Here is a 12,673-nt window from a genome sequence, read left to right on the forward strand (position 1 = left end):
GCTATCATGGCTCATTTTTTTTATCAGCCAAATCACAAATTAGAAGTCTAGTCTGGCGTTCTTTTTGGCAAATTTACTGTGGTGATAATATAATCCTTTTCATCTACTTTTCCTGGATATGTAACAGACAGTGGAACATTATTTTTATATTCTCTCATTAGCCTTCTCTTTCTTCCGAAATTATTGATTTATTAGACGCACCATCATCAATTTCAATGTCTTCATCTAAAATATTAATATTATTCACATTTTCTAAAGCCATATCTTGTAAAAAAAATATTTATTTGGTATTAAAATTAGTGAAATTACGGATATTAATATTTCCGAAAAAAATATTTAGAGAAAAAAAATTAATTATTCGTGTGAAAGTTTTTTTATTGAGTGAAAAAAAACCAGATTATCATATATAGATTCCTTGAGGTAATTCCGATTTTTTTATAAAGATCCAAGTCCCTAATTGTTAAACCATAAAGAGATCCTATTTATAGTTCCAATGTGGATATCCTAATCTGATATCTTAGAACTGAGTAGGATGTTCCCAATGTTCCCAATTGGAGTCCGGAAGATCATCCAGATTAGTTTATAATTATTACCACATTTATAAATATTTTTAAAGATAAAAAATAAATACAGAACATTAACAAGACAATATTTTGAAAAAAGTCTCAGTCCAAAGAGCGAGTCTTTCTTATATAAAATACTAAATGATTATATAAAAATAAAACTCTATAAAAAGTAAAATCAGAAGTAAGCTACGTTGCTGTAATTCCAATATATCCATGTTTGCTTCCTTATCATTCAAAGATCAGTTTTAAGATGAGTTGATGTAATTGATTTTGACTTTAAATATAAGTTGTTTTTTTACATAGACTTTGAATAATGAATACACTAACTTTTTGTGGAATCTTATGACAAATTAGCTAAATTTACTTGTGCTTGAAGAGAAACCTGTCCATATGATAATAATATGACATTGCAATAGAGGCACAGGCGCAAATGATCCATATCCAAATGATAGTATCTGTTTATAACTGTAAGTAAAATTATCATTTTGAAGAAATATGAAGAGGTAAAATGATTTTGTTTATATATATTGTTATTATCATGATGAATGGCAATTATCATTGGATCATTATTGGTAAATAGTATAAGAGGCAAAAGATTATTAGTTGCTTCTAATGTACATTGTAAAATTCTACTATAGTTTCACTGTATTATTTCTTGCTGTCAAGTTTCACTAATAATTTTTCTTTGTTCTCAAACTTCTTTTGGCTAATATTGAATTTACTATTATGGATAATAAAGGGAAATAAAGAATGTATTATTTTTTAAAATTTATATATTTCTTATTTTTTTGATTAACAAGAAGTATATAATAATTTAATGAGAAATTACTAAATGTTTCAACCATGATTTACGCAAATATTTGTATCAAATTTTTATTTTGGGTCTTACTATTATATATTTTTCATCCATACTTATTATCATTATTTTTATCAAATGATCCTTCCATTTTTGAAACTCTGCTTTCTAAAGCTTTTTGATTAGCTGGTTGATATAGTCAATATGTGATAGCATTTGAATGGTTGTAATGGTTATAATAGTAGTTGAGTAAGAATATGTAAGTAAGATAATTCATATATCTAATATTAGGCTTCTTAGAGCTGGAAAAATACTGCTTCTAGTGTGATCTTGTTTATGATCACCATATAATGGGATCATACAAATTAAATGCGTCTGGACCATCTGGTCTAAGTTGTATAAGGTAATATTAAATAACATAATGTCAACAAACAATATGTTTTCTACATTTCCATTGAGCTATATTAACCAACCCTACTTAATTCATAGATTTGACATTAGCATTGATTCAACATGGAATTTAATAATTAGTTCTTGTTCCATTTCTGAACATAAAAGTAAAAAAAAGACCATTCCTCTGCCAGTTAATTTAATTACTTCTTTTTCTTCACCATGACATCATATGTAAATAAATATGCATCTGTGAAACTCATTTGGGTGGCCCTACTCTACAACTATTCGTATTACTCTTTATTTCTTCACTAAAAATCTATAATTACTTTTTTTAAAGTTTATTGTTCTTGTTAAAATCCTCTCAGAACCTAATGATGCAATAAGGAATCCGCCTAAATAACCATCATCATCTTCTATTTCAATTCTTTCATCCTAAATTCCTGTTTTATTTTGCCTAAATTCACCTTTACTTGCAATATTTATATAACTACGAATTTGTTCCAAACCATCATCGATTATATTTCGTACTATTGCCAATCTATATTTTTTTATCGTCTTTTGAACAATACATATAATTTCTACCCATTAAAACATCTTCAGGTTCAGTTTTTAATTTGTCATTCGGATTTTTCCATATTTTACATATGTTATCACATTGTGCACACAACAGCCTTTTGCTGGTAATAATTGATCTTTGTAGGTGAATAATAATCCTAGTCTTAGTACTAATTTGTTATCAGGTGTATCATTAGTATCAGTTGATAAAACTGCTTCACTAATATGATGCAATTCTTTGAGAGAATCTTTGGTAAGAATACATCAAAGCTGAGAGTCCCCTTGCTAATTTGATTATATTGCAACATTGGATTTCGATCCATATTGATTTTAACTACATAATTACTATTGTTTGTTTATCAATAAATATAAAGTGATAATTATTAATTAATAAAATCTTTAATTTAAAATAGTAAATAGTTTCCAATTATTCTAATATTGTAGGATTTCATGTAGTGATACATCTTTAAAATGATGCAAATAATTTTATCATAGGAAAAAAAAAAATTTGAGAACAAAGAATCAAAAAATTGCACTATTCAAGCAGTCAGGATTTTCCTTGAATTTCGTTCATAGTAAACAAATACATGGAATTTTTTTCCACTATGGAAATATCATTTCTTTGTACAGTATACCAAAGTTAAGGGATTATACCAAGATGCTTGCATACATAAGGTTGTTATTCTCCTATACCAATTTTCTATAAAATGTTTAAATTGTAACTTGTTCATTCTTATGATAATTGCAATAACATTCAAATTTTAAATTCTACTTTTTTGTAAGTATGTTAATACTTTTTAAAAACAAATTCCTTGTATTTAATAAAGAAAGAAATTATTTTATAATTTTCATTGGTATGATAATTTTGGTGAAAATACTTCGATTATCATTTATTTGTCAATTTCTTTTGGACAATTTTTTTGATTTGATTGCAAGCTGATTCTTGTTATTAATTCTTATATAGGGATTGGTAAAACATTTGTGACTTGTGGATCATAGTGTTCTAAAAGAGTCAGATTACATTGTGATGGACTCAATTTGTGAATCTGTGTATAGAAATAGCAGTATTGATTCCAGAAAACAACTGCATTATAAAGCAAATGTTTATCATTAAATTTTTTAGTTCCGGTAAAAAAAGAAAATATGTGTATAAAATATAAAATATACTTAAATATTTTGAATGTTTAATAATATAATAACTGCTGAAATAATTATTTTCTCTAATTTTTCAATTTTATCACATTGGTAATAGTATTGGTCTGGGTGTCCCATGCCTCCTTCTATCTGTACTTAACACCAAAATGATATATATTCTGCATTTTGTTAAAGAAGTTTATTAAAAAGTAATTAACTTTATAATTCATTCTTTATAAATAAACAAGTGTCAGAATTTAGGTTTAAGTTTAGGAGTATATAAGAGATTATTATAATAGTAATTTGTAAGGAAGTATTTAAGGAAGGAATTTTTGATCATGATTTTCATTTAGGTTCAAATTATTGAAAATCAGACAGGATAAAAATAAATATAAATAAATTATATATAGATAAAGGTTTTCTTTTCAATTATCATAAATTTATATTATTATCTTTGATAAAACCAATTTCTATATATTGCTGAACTGAAGGTGGAATATAAGGGTTAATGATTAAAAGTTGCAATTTTTGTGATTAATGCAAATGCCGATATCTGAAAGTTTGAAATCATCAATTTAAATGAATGCTCAAAGTATTTAATTTTCTCAAGCAGTTTATAATACACTTTTCTTGTACAGCATGCTTCTCTTATTTCATTAGACCTGGATTTGGGTTTAGCATTTGATTTATTGTCTTCTATAATTTGTCAAGATCTAACAGCTTTAAATAGCTTTGTATTTTTGCAAAAAACCTTAAAAATATAATTATATGCTTTTCCATTATCAGATTGTAATATAGTAGGAGGTGAAAAGTTCAAATAAGCATCCAGCTGCTTCAGCCATATTCTTAGTCCTATAAAAGATTTTATCCATTATTTCTGTTAAAACTCTGCAAAAGAGCCTTTCATGGATCCATTCACAGAAATGTAAATGATTCGATAAATTCTGTGATATAAGGTTATTAATTCCGTAAATATAAGCCTTTTACAGAAAAAAAGATGGAATATAAAAAATGGATCAACTTTTTTTACAGGGTAGAAGTGAAAGGCTTAGCTCAGAAAAATGATCACATATTTAAAATATATCCAAATTCATCCCAAAAATAATGAAATAAGAAAGTTTCCAATTTTTTTTAATTGGTTGAATTATATAGAGAAAAAGGAGTTTTGATTACTTGTAATAACTATATTATACTAAATATATGTATATAATCTTAAGTATCTTTATTTGTTATTGTAACTAGTATTATTCTGTATAAATATCAATAAATCTATCAATACCATGAGTTTCATTGAGATAATAAGCTTTACTGAGTGTCCATTGATTAAGTCACCAGAGCATAGAGATATAAATGGTCTTCAATAGTATCATAATGTTATAGTATATAAATATTTTTTGGTCATTATTAGATTAATTAAATCAGTTACAATCCCATTTTTTGTTTATTAAACCAATTACAGTTTACTCTAAACATGTAAAATGCAATATAATGCTCACAGTTAAGATTTTGGTAAATTATTTATATTGGAATAAGTCAAATATGTAATAAAAGACAATATAGAGTTTAGCAATTCTAACATGACTTTTTATCAGACTTTAATACGTCTATTAATAATTCGCCATCAAATAATTTTTATCTGTCACATATCTTTAGAGTTTAGATGTATGCCATTGTCTTAAAATCAATCTTATACTAGTAAAATTTCATAAATTTTATGAAATTACCGTTTAAGGTAATTGGTGTTGCCTTTGGTTAATGTAAATAAGTACTTGACAGAATTTGTAAATCAGAATGGTATTGTATATGTATACTGTAATTATTTGTTTTATATTTAACAGTGATGACAATAAAGGAGTATGCTAATTTGGTAAAATTATAAAATTATCTCATCTGAATCTGAATCATATATATCATTATTTCATTTCTTATTTTTGATACATTTGTTGATGAAGGATGGTATAATAATAATTTATAAAAAAAAAAATACTTTGTAGAATGTGTTTAACTATACATATAGATAAACAATTTGTTTTAATTTAATTTATGCAAGTCTTATAAATATTTTAATTGGTATTTACATATATTGTATACATACTTTGATATTTAAATATGTAATAACCAATATAATTATATAATAAAAGTTTGAAACTTTGATTATTTTGAGAATAAAATGAAAAGTAAAAAGAAAGAAAAAGGGAAAAGGAAAAGGGGGATCATTAGTTGAATCATGAATTTTTGAACTATTTATATTTTAAAATTAATAGCCAATAAAACACTTTACCATGTCAAGTGACATCAAGACGGAATCTGCCACATAACGTAAAGTTCAAAGCCTTCACACAGCCGCAAACATATGATGTAATTAATATTAGCTATTCTAAGTAAAATAATAAATCCATGATAAATTAACCTAAAGTTTTTAATTTTAAATACTTTATTAAATCTTCATTAAAATTATAATAACTAAATATTGGCACTATTTTGTTTTAAAATTAAAAATTCAGAACGTATTTCTAATTAAAATAAATTATTTCATCTCAAATCTCGATTACTACTTTTATTACTCTATAAAAAGAAGGCATCCAATCATAAAATGTTCCGGTATATTTAAAATTATTTAGAAATGTCCGGAATTTTCCAGAAATATTCCCATGGATTTGCAATATATAATGTGCATAAGACACCGGGAGTCCGGGACACATTAGATAACATAAGAAATTCGTTTAATATTGTCTAATAAATTTGTCAATAATTTTTCAAAACAAATTTCCATAAGAAATCATCAGATTATAACCTAATATCATCAGTTGATTGTTTGAATTGTGGAAGAAATGTGATTTCAAAATATGAGTAAATAAAAATATTATTGGTCCAATTGAAAAAAAAAATAGAAATAACGATTGCGCATCCATTCTATTGTGTTATTTTAATTTATATATATATATATGAATAAGTTCATAAACTACCTAATACCTTACTAGTTTACTATAACAATAATTTCCGCATCAAAACTACCAAGCCACGTAGCAAGTTATTTAATTTTAAATATATTAAAACTATATATATTGAATTAGAATAATAATCCTTTATGTCTGTCCATGTTATTATTAATATTTATGCACTTTTTATTATTTACCGATAAAAACTTTTATTAAACATAAAACATAAAAAAGTCTTTAATTATTTATTTAATTGCGCTGTAAGAGAAGAAAAATTAATATGGCTGTGGTCGGTATTTCTACCCGTGAAGGCGTGAAGTAAATCTGAACGGAACCACATCATAGTTTTGATCACATGCAAATCATGATATTGTTATAGCCAGTTCTTTAGCGTTTACAAACGTAAACAAATGGAAAAGGGTAAGCAGAAGGTATATAGGTAGGCAGGTATAATCAATAAATAAACTATATATATAAACACTTAATAAACAATCCAATCAGACGTGTAGTATAGCACTGTACGTCGGCATATACTTCCAACACGAATAAAGGATAACAAATTTATATTTCGTTAAATTCAAACAACAGTTTATTTAATATAATCATTAGAACCATTTTTATTAAGAATACTCTTCTACTGAACTTCAATTTTTTTTCAACTACAGATCTAATTACAGGTCTATATATATGCAAAAATACCAGACTAAAAATATCTAACATATTGCATATATTAAATATATTAAATAAATTAAACATATTTGATATGTTGCATATATTTGATATGTTGAACATATTTGATATGTTGCATATATTTGATATGTTACATATATGCAACATATGCAACATTTCGAACATTGATCGTCACCTCGTGATTAGGCCGAATTTTGGTCACGTGATCGATCGTTTCGCTACAATATCTCTGTGTAACATGATTAGAATATTTAATTATAAAAAAAAAAAAACTCTTCCCCTTTTTCTTCATTTCGGTTATTTTCCGCAGTAATTTTGCGCAAGTTAATTTTTTTTAAGTTTCTATTTGAAACAACCAAAGGGAAGAGGCCCTAAAGGGTGCCTCGGGCATAAGACGAGGTTTTATTGTTCTTACTATACCCATATTTAAGGGTTGGTTATGTCTTATTTTCCAAGAGCTGACGATTATGCTCTTACGCCCGGATACGACTATACACCTGCTGGTCTTGATGACTTCATTTTCAATCATGATACTTTACAAACTGTACCTCCTATTGATGACACTTTATCAGATACACCTTCTTCTCATAACGACTTTGATGATATTAGGCCTTTCTCTTCGCCTAGCAAAACTCATATTTTTTCTACAAAATACGAAAAATTCCACGTGACTCCACACCATAGAGCCGGTTATAACAAGATTTACAATTTTAGGCGCTCAAAAAGTTTCTTTTTTGAGCTGGTTGATCATTTACCAGACACCAATCAACTTCAATTGAAGATTTACACAAATGATTATCATATGTCCTCTAACCCGATTAATCACGAATCCACAAGCCGACTCCCTAATTTCAAATTTCAAATATCAAAACAGCTCACTCACTTTTTTTCAACACAAAAAGTTATTCCTCGAAAATTTCAAGAAAAATTTTTTACATATATTCGTAAAAAACTATTGGAGCGTTTGGATTTTATAAGATCACGTGCCCAAAAAAAAGACAAAAACAATTACACGACTAAAACTTTTTTTAATTTTTCGTATAAAAAATATAGATTTTATTTCGGAATTTACCTCCCGTGCAATCATACTCACACAGTAGGTTTACTTCCTAATACTACTGCGACTTGCTCCATTCCGGTCCCTACTATAATGTCACATCATCGTCATGCCTGTATCATACACCATAAGAATCTAGTTCTATATAGTATCTCGAAGGACAATAAAATTCCAGACTATAGTCGTTGTAAAACATTTAAAGATTTTCACGCATCTCGCCTCTACAATAGATGGACTAATAAGAAATGTTCCCAGAATTTTTCGAACCGATTGGGAATCTCTTTCACTACATCATACTACGCATATAACACCAACGTCATAGCTAGAAAAGGACTTGATTTTATTTATGGCAAAAGTTATGGGAATCTTCAATTTACTCCCAGTTCTTCTTCAAAGGTCAAGAAAAGACAAGAAGCACGTTTTAATGCTCTGGTTAGACACACTTTTCACAACGCCGAGTTGGATGACAACGCGCTTATGGAAGATAAACTTCAAGTTGCACGACATCACAAATTATTATTCCAAGAAAATCAAAGTTTTATAACTCCTATCAAACACCTTCGATATAAGAAAAGATTCGTCGTACCATCAAAAGGTTATTATACCTTCCCGATCCCTTTTCACAAACCAAGGACTATATCTGTACCTGCTATTTCGGAACCGCTTTGCAACGATAGCTCTGTCGCGTCCACATCATCTCAACATCCTCAACCCCCAGTTAACATAAACATTTGGGAGAATGTACCTGAACATTATATTCCTTTGATCCCTCCATTTCCCGTTTACGCAGGCGGTCGATTGAATCAACCTTCTCGTTTAAAAATCCATACAAGACAACTACAACCACTCGCTGTTGGCAGCGCTGGCTGGTTAGCCCTCATGAAAGAAATCTATGATGATCACATATCAACGACTAAATATAAACAAGGAAAAATCGATGCTGGAATACAATGGGAAACTTCTCCCGATCAAGGCGAATATCAGAGAGACCTTTGCAATGTTATAATGCAAGTAACGGACCACAAACATGCATATGAAAAGAAATTACTTGAAATTTCATCGTTAGTACCTCCTGAATTACCAATTGTAATTGGACCAGTCAAAAACAGCGAACGCAAAAAACGCGAAAAGCGTCATTCACAATTATTAAAAGAATTTGAACGGAAAAAGCAGGAAGATACCGATATCTTAGAGGACTTACATTCTTGGGTCATCAGAGAGGAAAACATGATTTACATGGAATACTATAGGAGTGATTATAGTCAGGCGTATCAGCCTTGTGCTCTCATGGACGATCGACCGCTTAAACGAAATGCCAGAGATAATGGCAATTTAGATATTCATTATAGCTACCATATAGCTAAAAAGGTTTGTATATTATCCGTGTCAAAGGACTCAGGAAACAGTTCCTCTACTCGTACTATTTAAGTACTTACTAGTCACTTTAATATAACCCTTATATATATAATAGTTTCTTTATGTACATGCTTTTTAGCATTTTTGTTCCTTTTTTACGTTAGATTTTTCACAACTTAAAATAGTGTAAACCATTCCACCTCTTACAGTATTTACAGGTGGCAACCCTTGTGGTTGAAAGAAAAATACGGATTTTTGCTCGTCAATAAATTGAATTTTGCTATTTATAATGTGTAGATTGCCACAACTTCTTAATATTTAGTCAGTGTCCTTTATCATTTTTTTTTCTTTCGGTTCATTGGTTCCTTTCTGGTAGGGGAGGGAATCATTCTGGTTCGTTAGATTTAAAGAAGTTCGGGTCCGTCTTCGGGGGGATGATAGCTAGAAGTAGGATAGCACGGTTACGTATATGTCCTGTTAATAGTCTGTCCGTCTTCACATAAAATAAATAAATAAATAAATAAAAGAATATTTAATTATCTGATTGATTTAAAATTTAGGTGGTTTTTGAACTAATTCTCAGTAGAATTTTGAGCCCGGAATTATTTACTGTTTTAAAAAAATCTAATCAGGGTCACTCTCGTGCCACTCAAATGTTAGTAACTATTTTTTTAAAAAAAAGTCCTTATTGGTCAGTTTTACCTGAACAAATTTAACTTTGACACTCCTACGTTCCCATCTATAGATTTAAACGATATTACTCATACTTATCAGTTAATGATGTGAAGTTACTATACGAAATTCTATGAAAAAGCTAAAGCATTAAAAACAAATTATAATACATTCTAAACAAAGGTATCTGAACAATAAACTTCAGTTATAACGAAAGTTAAAAGATTGTAATTTATCTATTTAGCATTAATTGAAACAAGTGTTGTGAAAATTTTCTTTTGAGTTATTTGGAAGAAAAACTTAATTTGCGAACTTGACTTTATACGATTTATTTATTTATATAATCAAAATTATATATTCAACTTTTGAATACAATTAGATTCTTAGAAAGGCTCAGATTCTTTTTAACACTTTAAAGCATAACTCAAAAAGTTAATAAAGAATTTAATTTGGGAAATAAAAATTTGGTTGTTGTATTAGAAATATTAGAAATATTAATGATGATAACCAATAATATTTTAAGCTTTTAACTAGAACTCTGACAATTTTATACCTGGATTAATAATAATTTTGCATTTTAAAAGAGTTTCTTAATAAAATTGTATATTAATTTCATATTTATTAAGTTTATTTTTACGAGTACTAAATAAATAAAGATTTCATGATTTATGAGTAATGAAATAGTGGTCGTTTTCGTCTAAAATCAACGTAGTAAGTGAAGAAAGTTTTACGTTTACCTTATTAAATTTTCTAAGTATATTATTAGGTATATTATTTAGTGAAAATTTTGAGTATTTTTTTTTTTTGAAAATGGATGTGTGAGAAGACTCTATCTTTGACAACATCTGAAACAAGTGTTTCCGGTGTGCATAGTAATAAAATATAAATACATTACATTTAACTTCCAATTCATAAACTATAGCGTTAATAACATCTTAATTTTAAATAATTATCAACTTGCACTTTGACAATACTTTTCTATTTTTGAAAAAAAAAATGAATAAGTTGATTATCTTTTTTTATGATTCATCTTTATATGTCAATGGCAAGATTACTGCAATGTGCCGATCAGAATCACGTGCAATTTTCGAAATTACTCCGCAATATAACCAATTAATTAGGAAATAATTTAATGTATTGTGAACTACTCATTATATTATACCCAATTTTAGATATATTCTTTAAACACCCATTAGATTTTTTGTTTAAAAATTTTTATGTGAAACAGTCTAAATTTTAAATGCACTAATAATAAAAGATATTAATAAAAGTAAAAGAATAGTACTAATAACATAGATTTTACTTATAAATGTAGAGAATAAAGATATGTAGATATGTAAGTATAACTTGTATTATATACATTTTCTAATAGTTATGGATGATATTTATTTAAGGAAGAGATTTCTAAAAGTAGAACTTTGATTATATATATCAAATAATAATGAGGCGTAATGAGGCGTGTTTCAAAAAAAATAATTAAAATTAATGGTAAGCAGAATATTATTATAATGAAGATTTTATGATAAAAGCAATTGAGAAATCTGTGTTAAGAAGAAGGAATAGTTAAACCCTTTGATAAAGCTTTTAACAGTGATTTATATCTAATAAATATTTGTAATTCAGTTATTTCTCTTCTAAATCGGAAAGTATTGATACAAAGAGGAAGCATTTAATTTAGTAAGAATTGAAGCAAATTACCAATGAATTTGTTGATGCTTTAAAGAGGAATTCAGAGGAATAAGACAGTGGTGGCAACAAAATACCCGAAATGATGAAATCAAAGTAAATAGGGAAGGTACCAAACTAAATCAAGAATTACAAAGATGTATTTGGCGACCAATTTAAGGATTTTGAAGGAAATTAAATAATAAGGGTGAAATTTTTTTGAGAATTATTTTATCGTTTTTTCTCATTTGTCTTTAAATAGCAAAAAATCTAAAAAAAACCATAAAATTCTAAAAAAAGATATAATTTGTTTTATATAAAATTATGATAATAAGATAGTGATATTGTGGATTTGATGCCACTACATTACACTACTTGTCACATTTATTAATCTTAATGTTAATGATTTTATTATCAAGAAGACAAGAACATGTAAGAAATTTAGTAATTACTAGATTAAAAAACTTATTATTTCGTATTTTCTCATTACATAATTATGGCCATAATACAGTACTATAATACAATTTATAATGCGATCCAGGTTTCTTATTTCGGGCGTTTAAAAAAAGATAAGTAAAAAAATTATACAAGCAATATCGTGAAATAACATACAAATGTGGCTATAGTTTGATAAATGGCTTATCTAATATCTAATTAAAAATAATTTTATATTCAAGAAACTTTAAAAAAAACAAGAGCACTTGTGCAGCGTGTCCTTACTTGCTATACATAGGCAATAGAATTAATAAAAAATTTAAAATTTACATACCCAACTTGAAAATTTCCTACACTCTCCACTTTTGAACTGGTTCCATTTAGAAGTTCATTTTTTATATGATCTAAATCAAAT

General features: G+C 27.3%; 1 protein-coding gene across 1 annotated transcript; it reads left to right on the forward strand.

The window, feature by feature from the left end:
* Positions 1-7,512: 7,512 nt before the first annotated feature.
* Positions 7,513-9,558, forward strand: OCT59_024762 (uncharacterized protein; the record flags this gene model as incomplete). Its single annotated transcript, XM_066133798.1, has 3 exons — positions 7,513-7,740; positions 8,127-8,169; positions 8,306-9,558. 3 exons carry the CDS (start codon positions 7,513-7,515, stop codon positions 9,556-9,558), a joined length of 1,524 nt encoding a protein of 507 aa, XP_065991656.1.
* Between the last annotated feature and the right edge of the window lie 3,115 nt (positions 9,559-12,673).

This window comes from Rhizophagus irregularis, chromosome 5 (assembly GCF_026210795.1).
Source record: "Rhizophagus irregularis chromosome 5, complete sequence".
NCBI lineage: Eukaryota > Fungi > Glomeromycota > Glomeromycetes > Glomerales > Glomeraceae > Rhizophagus > Rhizophagus irregularis.